The 22,533-nt window shown below is 57.6% G+C and overlaps 1 protein-coding gene across 1 annotated transcript in view; it reads right to left on the reverse strand.

Annotated features, from left to right (window-relative positions):
- PPP1R9B (protein phosphatase 1 regulatory subunit 9B) overlaps window positions 1–22,533 on the reverse strand; it is an 80,541-nt gene that overhangs the window by 27,747 nt on the left and 30,261 nt on the right. Inside the window, exons 4-11 of the mRNA XM_032791283.2 lie at window positions 20,253–20,357; window positions 16,599–16,734; window positions 13,915–14,067; window positions 12,688–12,741; window positions 11,452–11,681; window positions 10,866–10,962; window positions 9,235–9,257; window positions 1,918–2,063 (exon numbers count right to left, since the gene is read on the reverse strand). Of these exons, the coding sequence (XP_032647174.1) occupies window positions 1,918–2,063; window positions 9,235–9,257; window positions 10,866–10,962; window positions 11,452–11,681; window positions 12,688–12,741; window positions 13,915–14,067; window positions 16,599–16,734; window positions 20,253–20,357 (944 nt within the window). The remainder of the gene's footprint in view (window positions 1–1,917; window positions 2,064–9,234; window positions 9,258–10,865; window positions 10,963–11,451; window positions 11,682–12,687; window positions 12,742–13,914; window positions 14,068–16,598; window positions 16,735–20,252; window positions 20,358–22,533) is intronic.

A 22,533-nucleotide genomic window follows, 5' to 3' on the forward strand; every position in this document is an offset into this window, starting at 1 on the left:
TATGATGTGCAGAAATTGATTATAAACAAAGCTTCAGGCTGGCACCATTATCGCTCTTGAACACGATGGTCGCCGCAGCAGCCAGTACCTCACTACCCACCATCGACCCAGGCACTGTGCAATTGAAAAGACAGGACCCTGCTCAGAATACTACAGTGAGCGCAACTTTGAAAAGACATTATCATCTACGCAGGTGGAACCTTTTCTGCAGGAGAATTGTTGAATATTCCCATTCGACAGGGATGAAAAAGTCAAAATCTCAGATTTTTCAAGAACAGAAAATAAAATTCAAAATTAAAAAAATGGATCGGTCAACCAAAGGATTTTTTTTTACCATTAAATCAGTGTCTTTAATGAAACTGATCGTGAAAACATAACTCTTTCCCCCAAACTTTTAAAAATGTCTTTGTTTCGAATATCCAAACCGAGCCTTTCCTTGAAAACGGTATTCAGCTCTGAAGAAACGGAACATTTTGAGGGAAAATTATTTGTAAAATCCTGCCCACGCTTTTTAATTGGATCATTTGAATTTTATTGTAACTCCTGCAACCGCACGCTTACTCCAGCGACAGCACTAAGGACCCAGGCGACAGAGGACTAATATATGCGACATGAAATATAGATCAATAAATAGATGCAATGGAAAGAATAACTGAGCAGAGTATTATGCTTCAGAATAAAGAAGCCAGCGAGGGAAGGCCCCCAGCGGGTACAGCTTTCCTGTCTCTGCTACTTATATGATGACTCGTTTCAACCATAGAGCCTGGGAGCGCCAGTCTGGAGCGGGCCCCCTTATGTGTCCTAGGCGCCGTACAAACACAGAACAAAAAGATCGTTTAATGACCCGTTGCACTAGCCCCAAGGGGATGGAGCATCCATAACTACCTCCTAATCTGATCCTGGTGGTCTTTAGCAGCCGAGCGTCTCCAATCTCAGCAGCCCCCAATCCTCATACAATCATCGCTTTGAAGTCAGAAAGACCCACTTGAGGAGGCAGGTGACTGGATGAGATCTCTGGGGTGCGTGTGTGTCGTGTGTGTTGTTTTGGTCGCACAATGTCAAGCTCACTTGACACAAGAGTCCATACTTCACTTCCACACAGAGCACGCACGCCAATACGCTCGAACACCAAGCACACGCACGGAGTCGTGCCCACAAAAGCACGACTGGTCTGTCGCAATGGCCAGAATTCGTTGCTACACGTGCATTTTCTCCTTTTGTGATCCAATTAGTTACACAAGCCGCTTCGGAAGAGGGGCTGGACAATGTGTACAGTGGGGTGGGGGCTGGACAGCCCACTGCACCAACTGTGAACCTTGTATATGATGGAACCTACTTCCAGCACAGGGTGGTGCCGCATCCCAGCACACCTAGTTCCAGGTTTCTATGCTCTCAGAACGAGCCTCGGTTGAAGATCTAGCTGACGTCACCTGCCATCACCTGATGGCAGCGCAAAAGAACAATGGCTCTGGAAGAGGCCCTGGGGTGCAGGCACCGCTCCTGCCAACACACCATGTTGCAGAAAGATGCAGAATAGGCCGCACGGGCATTTAGCTGGGCACGACGCTAGAGCCCAGGCAGCAGGAGGACAGCGTGACAGCGGCGGAGCAGCAGGGGGGCTCTTGCACCTTCCCAGTCTGGTGTGCGCTGCAGGAGCAATGGTCCTGCACACCCCTGAGTGTTCCACCTAACTAAAAAATGACTTGCAATCGACCTAAAAAATACGATTGAAGTACACAGCCCCAGGCGGTTACTGAACAATTGCTGATCTTTCTCACTTCACAGCATGTGATTATCCAATAAAGCACTTGGAACATAACCGATTGTCCGTTCTTTAGTGTAGGTCATAGAGAGCCTGTAGAGTAACAGTCTGTCTGTAATGAATTGTAGTTGGCACTGACTTCCAGGGCCGGGCACCATTAGGCATGGGCGATTTGGGGGGCGCTAGTTTCTTAGGCAGCGACTGCCGGCGGTTGATCTTCGGCTCCCCGGTTGCGCGCAGACATTTAGTGGTGAGGAGCCGGAGGCCGGGTGACACAGGGTGAACGGTGAAAAGGGGCCACCTGCAGCAAGTGAGGGGGGACGACCGACGCCGGAAGAACTCCCACCCCAGCTCACCCCTGCCTGGCCTCCTTCCCAGCACAGCATACTCAACCCATGGCTCCCCCTTCCCACGTGTCTCTGCCCATGCGCTCGAAGCTGATGGCACCGAAGCCTGGGAGACAGGAGAATGGAATGCTAGCGACAACTATTGTCGTGTGCGTTGGTGCTTGTGCGTGAGCAGGGGTGAGTGGGTGGTGGGGCCTCAGGGGCGGAGGTGGGGGGTGGGGAGCTGCTGCAAGGGGGACACCTTAGGGCAGAGGGGGGCAGCTGCCAGGGGGAGGAGCGCCTCAGGGGGGGCATGGGGGGGCGCAAGGTGGAAGTTTCACCTAGGGTGCAAAACATCCTTGCACCGGCCCTGCTGACTTCGCTAGTGCTTTTTATGTAGGTTGTTGTAAAACTGAGCTGATGTACCCCCTGGAACACCCCTGAGTGCCCCCAGGAGTACACGTACCCCTGGCTGAGAACCACTTGGGTGGAGCAGTGAACTGGGACGCAGGTGAGCTGGGTTGTCTTCCACAGAGCTACAGGATAACCCTGGGCCAGCCACTTTCTCCTCTTTGTGCCTCAGTTTCCCCTCCCACCCATTGTCTGTTCTGATTGCAAGCGCCCCAGGGCAGGGATTCGTCCCTATCTCTGTACAGCACCCAGCTCTCGGGGCTGCTGTAATACAAAGAACCTGGGGGTCTGAACTGAGACTCCTCGGATTCAACTCAGTTCTCAGCCCGTCTGGGCTCCCTGTGGCCAGGACCAGTGCTAGTATTTTTAGCTCCCTAGGCGGACAGCCATTTCGCCACCTCGCACGCTGGTCCACGGCTCCGGTGGAGCTGCCACAGCCGTGCCTGCGGGAGGTCCACCGGAGCCTCGGGACCAGGGGACCCTCCGCAGGCACGACTGCAGCAGGTCCACCAGAGCAGCCTGCCGCCCCCCCCTCCAAAAATGCCGCCCCCCAGTAATCCTGGTGCCCTAGGCGATTGCCTAGGCTGCCTAAATGGAAGCGCTGGCCCTGCCTGTAGCCTGGTTCCTGGCAGGAGCGGTGCCAGGGTTTTTGGCGCCCCAGGCAGGTGTCCTTCTGCACTCCTGGTCGTTGGCGGCAATTCTGCAGCGGGGGAGTCCTTCCGCGCTCCCGGCCTTCAGGGCACTTTGGCGGCAGGTCCCGGAGCGAGTGAAGGACCCCCTGCTGCCGAATTGCCGCCGAGGGTGGCAAAATGCCACCCCCTCAAATCCTAGCGCCCTAGGCGACCACCTAGGTGCCTAAATGGAAGCACCGGCCCTGGCTCCTGGACTCGGTTCTCCGCCTGCCTGGGCTCCCTGTGGCCTGGCTCCTGGACTCAGTTCTCAGCCTGTCTGGGCTACCTGGGCCCTGGCTCCTGGACTCGTTCTCCGTTTGCCTGGGCTCCCCGTGACCTGGCTCCTGGACTCAGTTCTCCACCTGCCTGGGCTCCCTGCAGCCTGGCTCCTGGACTCAGTTCTCCACCCGCCTGGGCTCCCTGCAGCCTCGCTCCTGGACTTGGTTCTGAGCCCACCTGGGCTCCCTGTGACCTGGCTCCTGGACTTGGTTCTGAGCCCACCTGGGCTCCCTGTGGCCCAGCTCCTGGACTCAGTTCTCAGCCCGTCTGGGCTCCCTGTGGCCCAGCTCCCGGACTCGGTTCTGAGCCCATCTGGGCTCCCCGCGGCCTCACTCTTGGACTCGGTTCTCAACCCGTCCAGGGGTGCCTCCCCTGGCCCCATCAGTCCTGGTCCCTCAGCTGAGAGGCAGCTAATTCTGGCACCGGCCTGGCTGATTCACTAGGGCTGGCTGGCCCAAGCCTCCCTGGGCCCGTCAAGGGGCAGGCTGCCATTCCACACACATATGTACACACCTGTGCACATGCACACAAAAATGCCCACATGCAGGTATGCACACACGCATGCCCAAACCCATACCCAGGTGCAGCCCTCCCACCCCAGCACACACACACGGCCCTCACCCTGGAAAATCTCCCATACTCCTGTGTTACCAGGCTCCACAAACAGTGTTTAGGTCAGTAACAAACAAGACTAACTAATGACCAACAAAGACGTCATTAAAAAGAAAAGCGAAAGATCAGAGCAAACCAGCATCAATTTACCCCATTCCCCCCCCCACACACACACACATGTGGGGTGTATGGCTGGGGCTCCAGGGAGCTGGAGGAATGAGCAGCACATATGCTCTGAGGTCCAGCTCCCAAAGGCAGAGGGAAGGAACGACGGGGGTGGGGGGAGGGGGCAGCACAGCACAGTAGCGGTTTGGACACTGCAGGGCATTAGAAGGGGAGCATGAACCTGGCAGGCAGGGAGCTCGGGATAAACCAGTCAAGGCCCCTCTCTCTCCTGCCTCATATCCTTGTAGACCCTGCAGGTGTGTCCCCCCCCCCCCGCAGCGTTCTCCCTAGGAACACAGGCATGGTCGGACTGGATCACGCCACCGGCCCATGCCTGCTACGAGTCAGTATGACATTACCCAGCACCGGCTGCTCCGGAGGAAGGAGCAAGAACCCAGCAGTTGGCAGTTATAGGCTCTGTCCAAGGGGAAATATCTATCTGGCCCCTATCAGGGAGAGGTTGGTTCATGCCCATAGGAATCCATCCTCCCATCCCCATGTTGAGACGTGCCGGCCACGTTCCACCCTCTCTGGGCCGCATCCACAGGGCAACCGTGTTAACGGGTGGATTCTGACCAGAATCATCTAAGGCAGCGTTTCTCAAGGACCGGTCCGTGAACCAGCGCCACTCCCCGAGATCTCCCTGAAGGAAGGCAGCAAGCCAGTCCCTGGCATCAAAAATGTTGAGAAACATTGAGCTAAGAGGTTTTTGAGAAGGGCTACTTTGGGGAGGTGTCTCTGGGATTTGTGGTCTTCTCCACTGCTGGAGAATGAACCACACACCTGGTTTTCGAGAGCTTAAAGCCAATCCCAAATCCTCCTGATGACAGTCCGGGCCTTCTCTCCCTTCCCCTGGGATGATTTGTTATACTACCCTCAGGAGCGGCCCTTTGAATCCCCGTTCAGTTTCTTTGGGGGGCGGAGGAGAAATTGGAGGTTATTTGTCATGCTGTCCTTAATCCGATACTGTCCATCCCAGAACATGCACCACCATGAACCTGGGTTGTTCGTGACATGGATCCGGGGACGTGTGTGGATGAAGGAGCATCAGCTATAGAATTTAAACATCCAGGAGCAGTTCAGAGTGACAAACACCAGAGTTACGAACTGACCGGTCAACCACACACCTCATTTGGAACCAGAAGTATGAAACCAGGGAGCAGCAGAGAGAAAAACAACAACCCCCAACTCTCCCGTAAACGTAACCTACTAAAAACCCAAAAAGCAGCATCTTCTGAACAGTCAAGTTTCAGAGCTGTATTAAATCAATGTCCAGTTGCAAATTTTTGAAAGAAGAAACCTGAGAGTTACGAACATTTCAGAGTTACGAAGAACCTCCATTCCCGAGGTGTTTGTAACTGAGGTTCTGCTGTATGCTCCACAAGCAGACACCACAGGAATATGTACCTCTGACTGTACACTCCCCGGGACACTAGGAACATAAGAGCTGAGGCCCAGGGGTGTCCATTGAGCCGTGTACCTGTTTTCTGACTGTGGCCAGTGCCAGGTGCCCCAGAGGGAATGAACAGAACAGGGAATCAAGTGATCCATCCCGTCGTTCATTTTGTTTCTGACAAACAGAGGGGCACTATCCCTCCCATCCCGGCTAATAGTTGCCCAACCAATCTGATCCCCATCCACACTCATCCTGCTCAAGCCGCCATGCAGAACGCTGCCCTGGTAGATTCTCCCTCATCTGGCCCCCAAAATGAACCCACTACGTTCGCACCTCCGACCACACAACGTGGGGCCTTTCCAGCCCCAGGCAGCTGAACGCCGCTCCTCACTCCAGCCCCAAGGGGTGCTGGGGAGCAGACACAAGTCCCCCCCTTGATCCCACCCACCCCCCGTGCCAGATGAGATCAGCCATTTGAATAACGGAGCCGCAGGGACAACGAGGGCCTGTATTTGATATGATCCGATGCGAGGACATTGCAATACAAAACCAGAAACAATCCATCCATCCATATATATATATATATTATATACATACACATTGATACGTGTGTAAAGAGATTAAATAAAAATTTAAGACAATTTCCCATTGGTCTGTCATCCCATGCGATGTCCCTGTGTCCTTGGCCCATGCCGCCTTGCCAGTTTTTTATCCGTCCGTTTCACAAGCAGCCCGTTGCTCTGCACAAATCCCGCAAGGGGTTTGCCGGTGGGTCTATTCTGCATTGACCTGCCTATCCAGTGTGCTCCCAACTCCACACCAGCCGGGCCCGGTCAGGGATCTGGCTCCCGACGCCCCCACAGCCAGTCACTGTCGGAGACTCAGCCTTTCAGGGCAGCGACAGGGACGAGTGCCGGTTTACGCCCGGAAGGGCCACCGGGGCAAGGGGTTGGCTGGACCCTGTTGATCCTTCTTAGACAGTGTGGGGGTGAGAAGTTAATAAACCTCCCTCCACTCCTGGCAATCTCCAGCTTCCAAAGGAAAACAATTGTCCCGGCCATGTATAAATACTGTGGTGGTTGTTTTTTTTTATTTACAATTTTTAAAAGCGATGGTTTGGTTTTGCAAACATATTTATTTTCCTTTGTTCTTGTTATCGCTTAAAAAAAAAACCCTCATCCGGCCTTTACGTGAGGGGAGGGATGGGCCGCCTTGGCCCAAAGACACGTCTTCCGGCGGTGCCTGTGCAATCCTGTCCGTGTGTGTGTGTGTGCGCGCGCCTGGCGATGCAGGACGCCTCTCGCTTGGACTGGCTACACCCCGCCGAGGGCAAGATCAAGGCCAGAACCCAGCTCGCAGTATCGTCCCTCCAAACTCTGCAGGAACAGGGCACCAAAGGCCGCCCACCAGCTCAGAGGGGGACACGGAGGGGTCACTTTTCACAAGGCTCTGGGGACGTTCCTACCTCTTTTCTCCTTGCCCTAGAGATAAAGGGGAGCTGGGGGCTTCCTCCCTGACTACCCCATGTGCCCGAAAGAAAAGCGCCCGTTTGACCAGAGGCGGAAACGGAGGCGCTGCAGGAGCAGGCAGGAAAAGAAAGAAAAATGAAAAGGAAGGAAGGAGGCTTGAGCCTGAGGTTTTGGCGACATGAGACAATTGCACAGATGTAACTAAACTAGGCCAGACTGTGGGGTGGTTAAATGGGTGCCATGTCCGTGGGCATGGGTGTGAGCGCCAGTGCCCCCATCCCGTGCACAGGTGTGAGCGCTAGTGCTCCCATCCCATGCACAGGTGTGAACGCTAGTGCTCCCATCCCGCACATGGGTGTGAGCACCAGTGCCCCCATCCCGTGCATGGGTGTGAGCGCACCAGTGCCCCATCCCGTGCATGGGTGTGAGCGCCAGTGCCCCCATCCCATGCACAGGTGTGAACGCTAGTGCTCCCATCTCGCACATGGGTGTGAGTGCCAGTGCCCGCATCCCATCCATGGGTGTGAGCGCCAGTGCCTGCATCCCATCCATGGGTGTGAGTGCACCAGTGCCCCCATCCCATCCATGGGTGTGAGTGCACCAGTGCCCCCATCCCGTCCACGGGTGTGAGCGCGCCAGTGCCCCCATCCCATGCATGTGTGAGTGCCAGTGCCCCCATTCCGTCCACGGGTGTGAGCGCGCCAGTGTCAGACCCGTGCGTGCTGTGACCATGGCAATTCCCACGTGCACTGCTTGATGCCAGTCCGAGTCCGACCCCACTTAGTCACCGTGGGGCAGTATTCTGCTGCCCATGGCTTGCGTCTGGATCGTTTGCTCCCCCTCGCCTCCAGAGCAAAGGAACTCAATGTGACCCCCCTGGGCTCCCTCCCACCGGCTCCTCCTGCAGCTGGAAGCCAGCCAGAGCCCGCAGTCCCTGCTGCCTCTGCGGAGCCAAGTGCAGAAGAGTCTTGGCTGGGGCCACTTCCCGTCGTGGTTTTCCTCCCATCGAGCGCCGGCGTTGGGTCTGGGAAGGAGCAAGCCCCACCCCACAGCCCGTGGGTCACTGTATCCATCCAGCTGTGGGGCAAGAGGCAGATGCCCAAGGTCTTTCCCCTGACGGCTGCTCCCCGGGGGTGGGGGTGTCTCTGCTCCAGGATCTCCCCCCTGCCCCATGCTGTCTGGGGAGGTGTTAGCTCAGCCGGAAGCTCACTGTCATTTCCTGAAATCCTCTGGGACAGACTCGCAGAAGAGGCCAAGGCGCTGGGCCCTGAAGTTATCCGGGGTGTCGCCCACAGGCATAACCCGTCCCTGCCAGTGGTGCCCCGGGCCTCCTGTCCCAGCGCCAGCCGCTTGTCTGCCTTCCAGGGTCCCAGATACTGCCCAGCACTGGGCCGAGATCTCAAACGCAGCCACGCTTCTCACCAGCGCACGAAACACAGAGCACAATGGATTGCCCCGAGGATGGGCCAACGAAGAGATCCGGCCTCCCCAAGAGAGTCCTTCCGCCAAGGTGTGAGCTTCGGGCCGGCTCGCCCGCCCCCCCTCTGCACAGGGGGCACTGCCCGCAAAGCCCTTCCCCGGAGGCCTCGGGAGGATGTGGTGCCATTGGCGGGTGAGCTGTCGCCGATCCCAAGCCGGGAAGTTGGCTGGAAAGGCTCCTCAATGGGGAGAGTTGGGTGGGTGTTGGGGGCAGGGGGATACACAGGCAGAACAAATCCCCCCCACCCCCTGCCAAAAATTGCATCCATCAAGTTAACAGGAGACACACATGAGGAACAGAAATTGACGAGGGGTCCCCTGTCCCAGAGACATTCCCCATACTGCCCCCTCCAGGCCAGCTGGGACCCAACCAGCCAATCCCAGAACCCCCCTCTCCCAGCCCCAGCCCTCCTCCCCCCTCTCTCTCTCCCCCCAGAGGAAGGCCGAGAGGAAGGAGGGATCATTATTATTCCTTTCATAGTGGTTTCGATTTCATGTCTCTTCCTCACCCCTCTGTGAAGGCGGCAAGGGGTGGGAGAGTGAGGGAGGAGCAGGGGCAAAATGGGGGTGTGGGGGGGGGTTAAGGAGAAAGTGTCCCTCCTCCCCAAAGATTGCTTCATGTTTGTGTTTGTTTTAAGTCGGGTTTGAAATTTTCAAGGTCTGCAGCTTCCCCTCCAGTTCAGAGATCTGAAAAACATACAAAGGGATAAACGTCTCAGGCAGAGAACCAGCGGGGCCGTCCTGAGGCTGGGGCTTTCGGGGTGCGGGAGGGGGGATGTGGGGGGAAAGCTGAGAGATGACGGGGGGAAGGGGATGGCTGATGGGGGGGTTGCTGCAGGGGTGGATGCAGGGGGTCACTGCTGAGGGGGTGGGTGCGGAGGAGGGAGGGGGTTCTTGGGAAGCCATCAGCTGCCCTACACCAGGCAGTGTCTTCCAAGGTTGGGGTTGGGGGGGGCAGCGAGGAAGGGGTGAGAGTAGGAGCAAGCGTGAAGCCCGATTTCCGTGCCCACCCAGCTCTGCCTCCGGGGTCCTGTGCCGCGACCCCTCCCCCCTGCTTAGGACTGAAAATGCACCCGGCCTGCAGCCCGGCGGGGCAGCAAGACGCAGGGGCGCCTGCGTCCCGCCTCGGCCCCCTCCAGCAGCAGCTCCCCCTCTGTGTGCCCGGGTGGGGGAGCAGCGGCTTTGCCACCTTCCCTGTGGAACCAGGCATGAGCACGGCAGGGACAAGGCAGACAAACGTCACTATGTCTCCTGCCGAGCTACAACTGGGGCGTCTGCCTGCCTGCACCCACGCTGCCCAACGGGGGGCACTGTGCCTCCACTGCAGCGGAGGGCTGCAGCCACTCCCCGGGGAGAGAGAGAGAAGTCAGGGTACTAAGCCGGGGCCAATCAGAGCAATCATTGCGAGCACAGGGAGCCCTAGGAGAGGGGGTGCAAGCCTCTGATGCCCCCCCATGGGCCCATGCTGCCTGACCATCCCATCCTCTGCAGCAGGGAACCCCTCCTCACAGACACGCACACACACACATGGATGTTCAGCTGCAAAACAGTGCCCTGGAGTCTTGACTTGGGCACCAATGCAGGCTCCAGCGTGACCCAGCACGGGATCCGGTGTGATCCAGGACCCAGCATGGGATCCGGTGTGATCCATCACCTGGCGCAGGATCCAGCGTGGCCCACTATGGGATTCAGTGTGATCCAGCACCTGACACGGGATCCAGTGTGACCCATTGTGGGATCTGGTGCGATCCATAACCCGGTGCAGGATCTGGCATGACCCACCATGGGATCCAGTGTGATCCAGCACCCAGCGCAGGATCTGGCACAACCCACTGTGGGATCCGGTGTGATCCAGCACCCGGTGCAGGATCCAGAGTGACCCACCATGGGATCCAGTGTGATCAGACCGATGCAGGATCTGGAATGACCCACTGTGGGATCCGGTGTGATTCAGCACCCAGCGCGGGATTTGGTGTGACCCACTGCGGGATCCAGTGTGACCAGCACCGACGCAGGATCCGGCGTGCCCTGACATCCAACACAGGATCCGGCGTGCCCCGGTGCCCATCGCACCGGGCCACCAGACAAAGGGAATCAAGCCCACGCTGTCATGGAGAAGGCAGAGGAGGCAAATGGAGCCCCCTCCTCACCCCACCCCCTGCTCCTGCCAAAGCCAGCTCTGGTCCACTAGAAGTCCCCATCCGAGCCGCTCAGTCACAGCCAGGGCCCCTCTCCTCTGCAATCGCCTCCTCTGCTGCCTCAGGGGAACCCCGTATCCTGGTCCTTGGTGCCCACCTTCTCCTGGAGCTTGTCCATTTCCTCCTTGTGGGCCAGCTCTGACTCCTCCAGGACGCGCCTCTGGGTCGTCTCCTTCTTGAGGAACTCGATCTCCCTGTGGGGGATGGGGTGAGCAGTCAGCCCAGAGCCTGGCCGCTGCTCCAGCACCAAACCCTGGGAGATCCATAGGGGATGGGGATCTGGGATTGCTAATCCTGGGAGATCCGTAACAGATGGGGATCTGGGACCACTAGTCCTGGGAGATCCATAGAGGATGGGGATCTGGGATCCTAGTCCCAGGAAAGCCATAAGGCATGAAGATCTGGGACCACAAGTCCTGGGAGATCCATAGGGGACAGGGATCTGGGATTGCTAGCCCTGGGAGATCCATAGGGGATGGGGATCTGGGATCCTAGTCCCAGGAAATCCATAAGGGATGGAGATCTGGGATCACTAGTTCTGAAAGATCCATAGGGGATGGGGATCTGGGATGAGTAGTCCTGGGAGATCCATAGAGGACAGAGATCTGGGATCAGTAGTCCTGGGAGATCCATAGGGGATGGGGATCTGGGAGATCCACAGGGGACAGAGAACACGGCCTTACTTCTGCTGATACTCCTTGATGAGCCGCTTGGCCTTGCTGTATTTCCGCTCCAGGGTCTGGTACTGGGCTTGAGTCTCTTTCAGGTGCTCATCCACTGCCTGGCACAGGTTCTGGGCCTCCATCCAATAACCCTCCAGCTTCTCCATCCTCTCCTTGTTTTCCTCCACGCTCTGCTCCAGCTGGGCCTTCTCGGCTCGCCAGCGAGCCTTCTCCTGCTCAATGGACTGCAGCTGGGAGCAGAGACCACAGCGCACATGGTGAGGGGAAGAGGGGTAAGGGAGACTGTGCTGGGGGGTGACAGGTAGGGGGATGGGAGATGAGGGGCATTTGGGGAGAGAGGGGCTGCATGGGGCAGGGGATGGGGGAGCACATGCACCCCAGAAGCAGGGAGTGTTGGGAGAAGCATGGGTGTGTGTTTGTGTTTCTTTGTGCTGTGGACCTGTGTCTTTGGTTGAGTGCATGGTTGTGAGCTGTTGTATCTCAGTGCATGGTTGTGTGTCTGTGTGTTTGTGCTTGTCTCTCTATGTGTGCGCTTGTCTCTGTATCTGGTTGTGTGCTGTTGTATCTCTGCACATGGTTGTTCATCTGTGGGTGTGCTTGTGTCTCTGTGTGTGCTTGTCTCTGTGTGTGTCTGGGTGTGCGGTGCTGTATCTATGCACGTGTTTGTGTATCTGTGTGGGTGCTTATGTCTCTCTGCATGCGCTTGTCTCTCTGTGTGTCTGGTTGAGCGGTGTTGTATCTCTGTGCATGGTTATATATCTGTGTGTGTGCTTGTGTCTCTGCGTGTGCTTGTCTCAGTGTGTGGTTGTGCATCCCTGTATATGTCTTTGTGTGCTGCATATGTAGTTGCGTGGGGGTATTTGCGTGTGAGATTATGCTTGATTGGTTCTGTCTGTGTGCGCGGTTGTGCGCCAGTGTGAGTGTGATGACGTCAGCGTGTGCGGTGGGGTGTCTGTGCATGCTCGTGTGTGTGCATGCGGTTGTGTCTCTCCATGCCTGTGCGTCACTGGGCAGTGCAAACAACGGGGCACACTGAGAGCGAGGAGGAAAGCAGAAGGGCCCACGACAGAGCAGACAGAGCACATGCCGGGTAGGGGAAAGGAGGGAACACAAGAGTAGAGAGGTGCCAGCAGCCCAGACTGGCCGGGATCCAGCGGGTGAAGCCTAACAGGACCAGGGAGCCCAAGGAGGGGACCCTCCCACCACCACACACACGGCCCCTTCTCCGCTGCTCACCTTCCTCTTCAGCTGCTGGATCTCGGCCTCAGTGACGGCATGTTTGATCTGGAGCTGACAGAGAGCAATGGAGCAGTTACGCCCTGCATTCAGGGAGATGCCAGCCCTAGCCATTGCCCTGGCGCCCTCAGCCCCGGCCACTTGCAAGCAGTAAATTTCCCTTAGAGTCAAGGTATGAACCCCAGAGTCCTGGCAACACCCCCACCAGGGGTACATGACATGGTGGTGCAGTAAATCCCCCCCCATGCACGCAACACCGCGCAGTGTCAGGGGGAGACCAGATCCCTGCCCTCAGCTGTCGGGGGCCGTTGCTGTGTGGTGATGCAACAGTGTGCTCCACCTCAGAGGTGGCTGCACTTTAGCACAAGGTGCTGAGGCTCCAGTTCTCCTCTAGCCTCAGCTGCCTTTGCATTACCGTGACTCTCCCGACCCCAGTGGAGCAGCACTGGTGGGAGAGGAGAATCAGGCTGGCAGGGCCGGAGTGCTAGAAGAGGGGTCGGCACCCTCTGCGCAGAGCTCTCCTGGAGATCTGGGCTATGGCCCCTGGTCAGTGCTCTGGGATCCTACGGCTGTCCTGATCATGCCAGGCGCTGCACAGCCACACCTCGAAGCCCTTGGGCCTTTTCCACTAGCCCACAAGCCAATGGGAGGTTGTCGCAGTCGGGATGCACCCAGCCATTCTGCACCGGAGCTGAAAAGGGATCACAGCCTGCTGTGCAGAACTAGGGTCGGTGCTGAGACCTCGCAGCCTGGGGGGGCGGCTGGGCTGCCTTCGACAGAGCTTGCAGACAGAGCTTCTAGCCACTAGAGGGCACCATAACCACGTGCATAAAAATAACCACAGGTGTGCACCACACTCCCACTGAAACACACACATCCATGCACTTGTGCAACACACCCATGCATGAACAGATACCCGTTAGCCCATGACACACATGGACACGTGCAAGTATGCACAGACAGCCTTGCACTTGGGAATACACACACAGGTGCAAATTCACATGCACTCTGACCCCAGGCACACACATGGACACATGCATGCACTGATGCCACCCGTGCACTCACACACACACAAATATGCATCCGCATACACACATGTACACACTCCCATAAGAATAAACACACCCCAATGCACACACACACTCACACCGGTGCAGTACGCCCCTTATGCCTCCCCCCACTCTGATTGAGGGTGTCTTCGGGGAGCTCCCCTTCCCCCGTCTTTACCTCCTTAAACTTGTGCACCAGCTTCTCGGGGTCCATCTCGACGGGGGACAGCATGTCCTCGTTCTCAGCCAGTTCGAAGACCTCGATGGCCATCTCGCTGCTGGGGAACATGGGACTCATCTCCTCGTCCTCGTCCGTAGCATATTCGCCCGTCTGTGGGCACAGAACCAGCTTTGGCCAAGTCCCTCCCTGTGAGCCACCCCTAATCTAGCACATCCCAGAACAAAGCCATTCTTAGTGCCAGCAGCTACCCCCTCAGCACCATCGCTGCTCCCCAGAGCCCCCAGCGCAGAGCCCTAAAACCCAGTCCCCCTCCCTGTGCAAACTTAACCTGCAGAGGCAAAGGACAGCCTGGTGGTTTCTGCACTTGGCTGGCACTCAGGGTCAGGTCCCAGCTCTGCTGCTAACACCCTAGACTGCATACCTGGGGCCGCTGCTGCACCTTTCTGATCCTCATCTGTAACATGGGGCGGGGGCAGTAAGCGATCTGTCCTGTCTCTTCAGAATGTGATGTCTTGGGGACAGGCACAATTTCCTGCTCTGTGTGTGCGTACAGTGCTAGCACGACGGGGACCCAATCTCAGATGAAGTATCCAGGCACAACCGTAATACAAATCATTATTACCTCTATTCCCACAGTGACGAGGGGCCAGGACCCACTGTGCTAGCTCTTGTAAGGGCTGGCCACCTCAACAAAAATCTCCAAAAGGCATGAGACAGCGCCCCTGTTCCTCACAACACCCCCCGAGAAGCAGGGAATTATGAACCCCATTTCACAGGTGGGAAAACTGAGACATCCAGCAAGCTGCCTAAGGTCACTCAGCAGCAGAGCCGGGAAGAGAACTGAGGACATTCTGACAGTTAGCCCCATACGCTAGCCACCAGCTCAGCTGTGCGCCTGCAGTGGTATTGATTTGGGCCAAGATTTCGAAAGGCGCCTAAGTGATTTAGACACACAACTCCTGTTGAAATCAAATTCAATGGGAGTCAAGTGCCTAATTCCACTAGGCCGCTTTGAGAATCTCCATGGGTGTGCGGTGGGAGAGTGGGGGCTGGCAGGAGAGAGTGGGGAGTTGTGTCTGTTCGGGTATTTCACGGGGGGGCAGGGAGTAACTGTAATTTGACACGTCATTATTACAACTTATGACGATGTTTGTCGGAGGGCTCTGAGACGTGTGCTGCTGAAATCAACCAGTGTCACAGACCAGTTAATGACAGGAAGGGACTGGAGCAGAGAGAGCAGGATCTGTTAGATCTGTCCCGCACCCAGCAGAAAGAGGCCCTGAAGGGCCCCCCCCAACCCCAGCAGTGCAATTATTTAATAATAATGAGTGGGCCAGATCCCAGCTTGCTCCACTGACATCAATGCTGCAGGTTTAGCCCAGGTGATGACCTGGACCAACAACAGCCGCTTTCCTGAAGGAGCTGGTGCTACTGGACAGAGCATTTGACTGGGACTCGGGGAGGCCTGGGTTTGTTTGGCTCTGTCACTGGCCCACTGGGTGACCGTGGGCAAGTCACAGCCTGTTCCATGCCTCAGTTTCCCCTGCGTCACATGGTGATAACAACGCTGCGCTCCATCGTAAAGTGCTCTGAGAGCTCCTGCTGCACAGCGTTTGCTAAGAGCGAGAGTTCTAATTAGACGTCGTGACATTCGAATGGAGCGATTCCTTCATTTTCCACTCCTCTCCCACACAACACAAGCCCACCAGGGACCCTGCCAGGAGAGCCCATTAATCCTGGAGGCTGCCACATTCCACCACCCAGGAGAGACAGGCACAGCCCCGGGAACAGGAGAGAGGGGCTTGCACCCTGCGTTTCTCTCTGCTGCGGCAGTACGCCTAGCGATTAAGACACAGGGGCCTGATACTCCAATGCCCTGCACCTCGTGCGTCACTCACACCAGTGCAAAGTGCTTCCAGGTGGAGTCTGGAGCGTTTCACCCCCACTTTTCACTGGAGCAAATGACAACCTGAGAGGCGGGGCAATGAATCAGGTCGATGGTGTCTCACTGGGCTCCTGGTACACAGGCAGGTGAGTCAGTTCTCCTGGCCCCAGAGCAGCATGGTGTGTGGGGGAAGCACAAGGGTGAACGCCTGTGAGCAGGGCAATCCCTCCAGGATACGGCCAGTGGCTCGGGTGGAGCAGGGAATGGGGACATCTGGATTGGCATGGGCCTGGAGCCTGAATTCCCCTCTCATCTCACAAGAAGGTGCCCCAGCCAAGCTAGGACTTGGGTTCTTTGGAGGATCAGTGGGTTTGCTGGTGCACCTGCACAGGTGGCAGTATGGACTAGTGGGTAGAGCCACGGGACTGGGACTCAGGAGACTGTATCTAGTAGGTGATCTTGGGGGGAGTCCTGCCACCCTTTGTCTGTCTTGCCTATTCAGACCGGAAGCTCTCTGGGGCAGGGACTGGCTCTCCCTTTGGGTACGTACAGCCCCTAGCACATGAAGGCTCTGATCTTGGTTGAGGCCATTAGGTGCCACTGCAGAATAACTAAGTATGGGGTTAATTAGCTCTGGGGCCTGGATTCCTCTCTGACCCCAGGGAGCAGGGGAGTCTCTCTGGGGGCCTGTACTGGAGCGGGGGAGGACGAGATTGCAAGGACACCCAGTGCATGCTCCTGTCTCCAGCCCTTGCCCAAAGGCAACCGGGAAATGCCACTCCCGTGCCCCTCTTACTTCTTCATCCTCTTCCGTGTACTGGGTGTATCTCTGCTCCATCATCTCCCGCTGCCACCGCTCCTGCTCCAGCGTCTGCTGGATCAGCTGGGCTACCTCGCTTTGCTCGCCCGGCTTCTCCCGCCCGATCAGGAACCTGCGACAGGAACGGACACGAGGCCAGCGGGTCAGCCTAGAAGGACCCGTGTGCCTCGGAGGCAGAGCCGCTGCTGGTTGATCCCAGCAGGCCCCATCCTCCTCCCCGTGTCTCTCCCCTGCGTCTGCAGCGAGGCTGCCGCTGGCGGCGGGTGACGTTTCGCACCCGCTCCTCACGGCTCTCAACGCCGGGACCAGGGGCAGAGCAGCAGAGAGCCAGGCCCCGTGCTGTGCCCAGCCATTGCCCACCACTGTCAGCTGCCGACCACTTTCCTCACCCTGTTGGACGCTCACCCCTCAGGGCTTTTAGAGGGTTGGGTGGGAGGTGAAGCCGGGATTCAGGGGGGCAGGACCACCTCCTCCTCTACTCCCCCCCTACGGCAGGGTCTCATTTCCTCCCCACTGCCCATGAAAGCTGGGATGGGAACAGGCCTCAGGGAAAGACCCGCTGGAATCTCCTTGCCCACTTGACTGCAGCGTCCAGCCCACTTACAAGGAGGTGCAAATGTTCCCCCCTCCATGACTTCCCCCCCCAAACAATCAGTTTGGCGCTCCCCGGGCTGGCCTCGCCCAGGCCTTGGTGGGCTCGGCCCCACTCGTGGGTGCAGAGGGACGGGCATGGGCTAGCTTTGCACTCCGGGCTAAGCTGCGCTGGCTTGATGTCGCTGCGTTGGTGGGCGGGTTTATTTTAGGCTGATTATTTTAAAAATAGATATTTGAGCGAAAACATCCGGAGCCGTGTGTCGGGCGCAGAGTGAGGGCGGCCCCCGGCCCCTCGCGCTGATCCCTGCCAGGAAGGGCAGAGCCTGAGATGCTCGGGGCGAGATAAAGGGGTCAGCAGGGCCTTCCTGCAAACAGCCCTGCAGCGAGGCGGAAACACCGCAGGCCCATGCTTCCCCTCAGCTGCTCCAAGCATCGCTCACTTCCTCTTTGGCTCCCACAGCCTGCCTGCCTCCTCCCTCTCCTGGTGCACTCCTGGTGTGGGGGGATGCTGGTTTTTCACCCAGCAGGCCCCTTGCTGGTCGTGGGAGGGGATCCGAGGGGCAGGGACAGGGTGTGATGGGAGGAAGAGAGAGGTGTGGGGGTGGTCTGGGATGTTGCCTATGTTCTGGGATGCACTAGGGATGTTCCCTGGGGTTTCCAGGAGATACCCAGTGGAGGGCTAAGGGGGGGCACAGAGGAGTTTATGGGGCTACGGGAGCTAAACAGTGGATTACTATGGGGTGTGCAGTACAGGTTATCAGGGTCATGGGAGATACACAGTGCAGTGCCATGGGGTGCACTAGAGGTTATAGGAGATACACGGCGGGATGTGATGGGGTGCCATGGGGTGCACAGTAGATGCTATGGGGCTGTAGGAGATATATGGTGGGGTGCCATGGGGTGCACAGTAGATGCTATGGGGCTGTAGGAGATACACGGTGGGGTGCCATGGGGTGCACAGTAGATGTTATGGGGCTGTAGGAGATACACGGTGGGGTGCCATGGGGTGCACAGTAGATGCTATGGGGCTGTAGGAGATACACGGTGGGGTGCCATGGGGTGCACAGTAGATGTTATGGGGCTGTAGGAGATACACGGTGGGGTGCCATGGGGTGCACAGTAGATGTTATGGGGCTGTAGGAGATACACGGTGGGGTGCCATGGGGTGCACAGTAGATGTTATGGGGCTGTAGGAGATACACGGTGGGGTGCCATGGGGTGCACAGTAGATGTTATGGGGCTGTAGGAGATACACGGTGGGGTGCCATGGGGTGCACAGTAGATGTTATGGGGCTGTAGGAGATACACGGTGGGGTGCCATGGGGTGCACAGTAGATGTTATGGGGCTGTAGGAGATACACGGTGGGGTGCCATGGGGTGCACAGTAGATGTTATGGGGCTGTAGGAGATACACGGTGGGGTGCCATGGGGTGCACAGTAGATGTTATGGGGCTGTAGGAGATACACGGTGGGGTGCCATGGGGTGCACAGTAGATGTTATGGGGCTGTAGGAGATACACGGTGGGGTGCCATGGGGTGCACAGTAGATGTTATGGGGCTGTAGGAGATACACGGTGGGGTGCCATGGGGTGCACAGTAGATGTTATGGGGCTGTAGGAGATACACGGTGGGGTGCCATGGGGTGCACAGTAGATGTTATGGGGCTGTAGGAGATACACGGTGGGGTGCCATGGGGTGCACAGTAGATGTTATGGGGCTGTAGGAGATACACGGTGGGGTGCCATGGGGTGCACAGTAGATGTTATGGGGCTGTAGGAGATACACGGTGGGGTGCCATGGGGTGCACAGTAGATGTTATGGGGCTGTAGGAGATACACAGTGGGGTGCGATGGGGTGCACAGTAGATGTTATGGGGCTGTAGGACATACACAGTGGGGTGCCATGGGACAGATCTGGAGCTGTTATGACAGGTAGACCCAGAGTGGGGCGTGTGGCAAACACAGGCACAGTGAGGGGATCCCTGACTGTCACACTCAGCTCCTGGGGCACTGAGTCTGGGTCTCCGCAGGACACAGAGGGTGTTTGAATGGGGCGTGAAATCCCAACCGCCCACCCCATGCAGAGGGATAGCACTAGGCCAACGCAGCCCTGCTCCAGGAGGCCCAGCACAGAATCTCGGCCGTCGCCTGCGCTGGGCCCCAGCCTCCAGGAGCTGGACCCAAACATCCATTTCAAAGCAATCCTGTATTCCCATGCCCGCTAGATTCCCCTCTCGCCCGCAGGCACAACCCTGCTGATGCCAGCATGGTTACCAGGGTGCTGGCAAGGTCGAGTCCACCTTCCTGGTTGTAGCATCCCGACCCCTTGGGATGGCACAAGCAGAGGATGCTAGTAGCTGGTGACAATCAAACCCAACCATGTTCCTGGTTCCAGTAAAATGAAACAGGCGGGGGAACGGGACTACCCGGCGCTGGCTGCTATAAGCCCTTCCCAGAAGCCCAGTCAGCTTCTGCAGAGTCCAAGACTTCAGGCAGCCGAGACAACGGGTTCGCCTGTGGTAGTGTAGTTTACACACTAAACAGGGTAGGGAGAAGGGCAGGGCAGTTTAGATTCACCTTTCAACTTGGCCTAATGGCTCAGAGAAGTGTAAACAGCCCCCATGAATTGCAGTGGGGTGTGTTGACTCTGAAGTGTAATGATGACATTTAAAATGTTAACTATGTCATTGCTGATTGTTGAAAAAGAAAAACCCAGCTTGTCTGGAACTGTGGGGCGGGGCTTTGGACAGTGGGTGGGGCCTGGCTAGAGCATCACCCCCTTTTATACCTTTCCCACCCCACTGGGGAGCAAACACAACACAGAAGTGGGTGGAGACACCATGTTTACAGCCAGGGGGCCAGACTAGGGAAGATCAAAGACTCCACCTTGCCGGCGGCAGGAAGTGGCATATCCCAGCACAGCTGCCCCTGGGGCGCCCACCAGCCGGGCTTTGAGCGGTGTGGTCTGCTCCCCTGGGGCCCCCCGACTGTCGAGCTTCCCGGCTCATGGCAAGCATGCTGCACGCCGTTCCCCTACCGGACTCTGCCCCTCGTGTTCCTCAGCACCGAGGCTGCGAAGCTCTGGGTCACGCCCACCAGGCTCGTACCGTCCACCTCCACGATGAGATCGTTCACCTGGATCCTATGGGAGGGAGAAGGCGAGTGAGTGACAGAAAGGGAGGGAGGGGCCTTTGGCAGAGGGTGCGGTGGGCTTAGGGGCAGTGTTCCAGATCAGTACAGGCCCACGAGCTGTCTGAGCTGATGGTGCCCTCCCAACTCCCCCGGATCTCTTGCCAACCTAGGTCAGCCCATTGGCCCATCCAGTCCCGTATCCTGGTTCCTGTTACAGGATCAGCCCATTGGCCCATCCAGTCCCCTATCCTGGTTCCTGTTACAGGATCAGCCCACTGGCCCATCCAGCCCCGTATCCTGGTTCCTGTTACAGGATCAGCCCACTGGCCCATCCAGCCCCGTATCCTGGTTCCTGTTACAGGATCAGCCCACTGGCCCATCCAGCCCCGTATCCTGGTTCCTGTTACAGGATCAGCCCACTGGCCCATCCAGCCCCGTATCCTGGTTCCTGTTACAGGATCAGCCCACTGGCCCATCCAGCCCCGTATCCTGGTTCCTGTTACAGGATCAGCCCACTGGCCCATCCAGCCCCGTATCCTGGTTCCTGTTACAGGATCAGCCCACTGGCCCATCCAGCCCCGTATCCTGGTTCCTGTTACAGGATCAGCCCACTGGCCCATCCAGCCCCGTATCCTGGTTCCTGTTACAGGATCAGCCCACTGGCCCATCCAGCCCCGTATCCTGGTTCCTGTTACAGGATCAGCCCACTGGCCCATCCAGCCCCGTATCCTGGTTCCTGTTACAGGATCAGCCCACTGGCCCATCCAGCCCCGTATCCTGGTTCCTGTTACAGGATCAGCCCACTGGCCCATCCAGCCCCGTATCCTGGTTCCTGTTACAGGATCAGCCCACTGGCCCATCCAGCCCCGTATCCTGGTTCCTGTTACAGGATCAGCCCACTGGCCCATCCAGCCCCGTATCCTGGTTCCTGTTACAGGATCAGCCCACTGGCCCATCCAGCCCCGTATCCTGGTTCCTGTTACAGGATCAGCCCACTGGCCCATCCAGCCCCGTATCCTGGTTCCTGTTACAGGATCAGCCCACTGGCCCATCCAGCCCCGTATCCTGGTTCCTGTTACAGGATCAGCCCACTGGCCCATCCAGCCCCGTATCCTGGTTCCTGTTACAGGATCAGCCCACTGGCCCATCCAGCCCCGTATCCTGGTTCCTGTTACAGGATCAGCCCACTGGCCCATCCAGCCCCGTATCCTGGTTCCTGTTACAGGATCAGCCCACTGGCCCATCCAGCCCCGTATCCTGGTTCCTGTTACAGGATCAGCCCACTGGCCCATCCAGCCCCGTATCCTGGTTCCTGTTACAGGATCAGCCCACTGGCCCATCCAGCCCCGTATCCTGGTTCCTGTTACAGGATCAGCCCACTGGCCCATCCAGCCCCGTATCCTGGTTCCTGTTACAGGATCAGCCCATTGGCCCATCCAGTCCTGTATCCTGGTTCCTGTTACAGGATCAGCCCATTGGCCCATCCAGTCGCCTATCCTGGTTCCTGTTACAGGATCAGCCCACTGGCCCATCCAGCCCCGTATCCTGGTTCCTGTTACAGGATCAGCCCACTGGCCCATCCAGCCCCGTATCCTGGCACCTGCAATATGAGATCAAATCACTGGCCCGTCTAATTCACCGTCGTGTCTCCTGCCACACCAAAGCTGGCAATTCTCCGTGTAGTCTGGCACCCTGCCTCCCAGTGCCCAATTACGGATGCTGCACGGGAAGGCATAAAATCAACCCCCCATGCTGCCCTGTAGGCAGATTTCCTTCCTGAGCCGTGCCCGGCTGGCAGTCAGATGAAGGCCACTTGCCCTTCCCAGATAGCGTAACTGCAGCTAAATCACCCCAGTGCTGTGCCATCCGCTTCCAACAGGGCCCTTGTCTCTGGGGTCAGCCCCTCCTCCCCACACTGGCAAGGGTTAATCGGAGATTTCTCTGTGCAGTGGAAAGAGGAAGGAACATTGCTCCCCGTGTACTCAGGAAGCCAGGGATGGCCAGCGCGGTCAGGGGAGGAAACTCTCGGTTGCTAGATTAAGCGGCACACACAGAGCAAGGCCGCGGAGAGGCTCTCAGATGGTGCCAGGACCGTACTGGGCCCCAAGCTTGCTGGCAGCAGAGAGGGTGAACCTGCCATCAAGCTGTGCCCCCCACGCCCCAGCCATGCCAGCACCCCAGCCCTT

Source organism: Chelonoidis abingdonii, chromosome 21 (genome assembly GCF_003597395.2).
Source record: "Chelonoidis abingdonii isolate Lonesome George chromosome 21, CheloAbing_2.0, whole genome shotgun sequence".
Classification (NCBI taxonomy): Eukaryota; Metazoa; Chordata; order Testudines; family Testudinidae; genus Chelonoidis; species Chelonoidis abingdonii.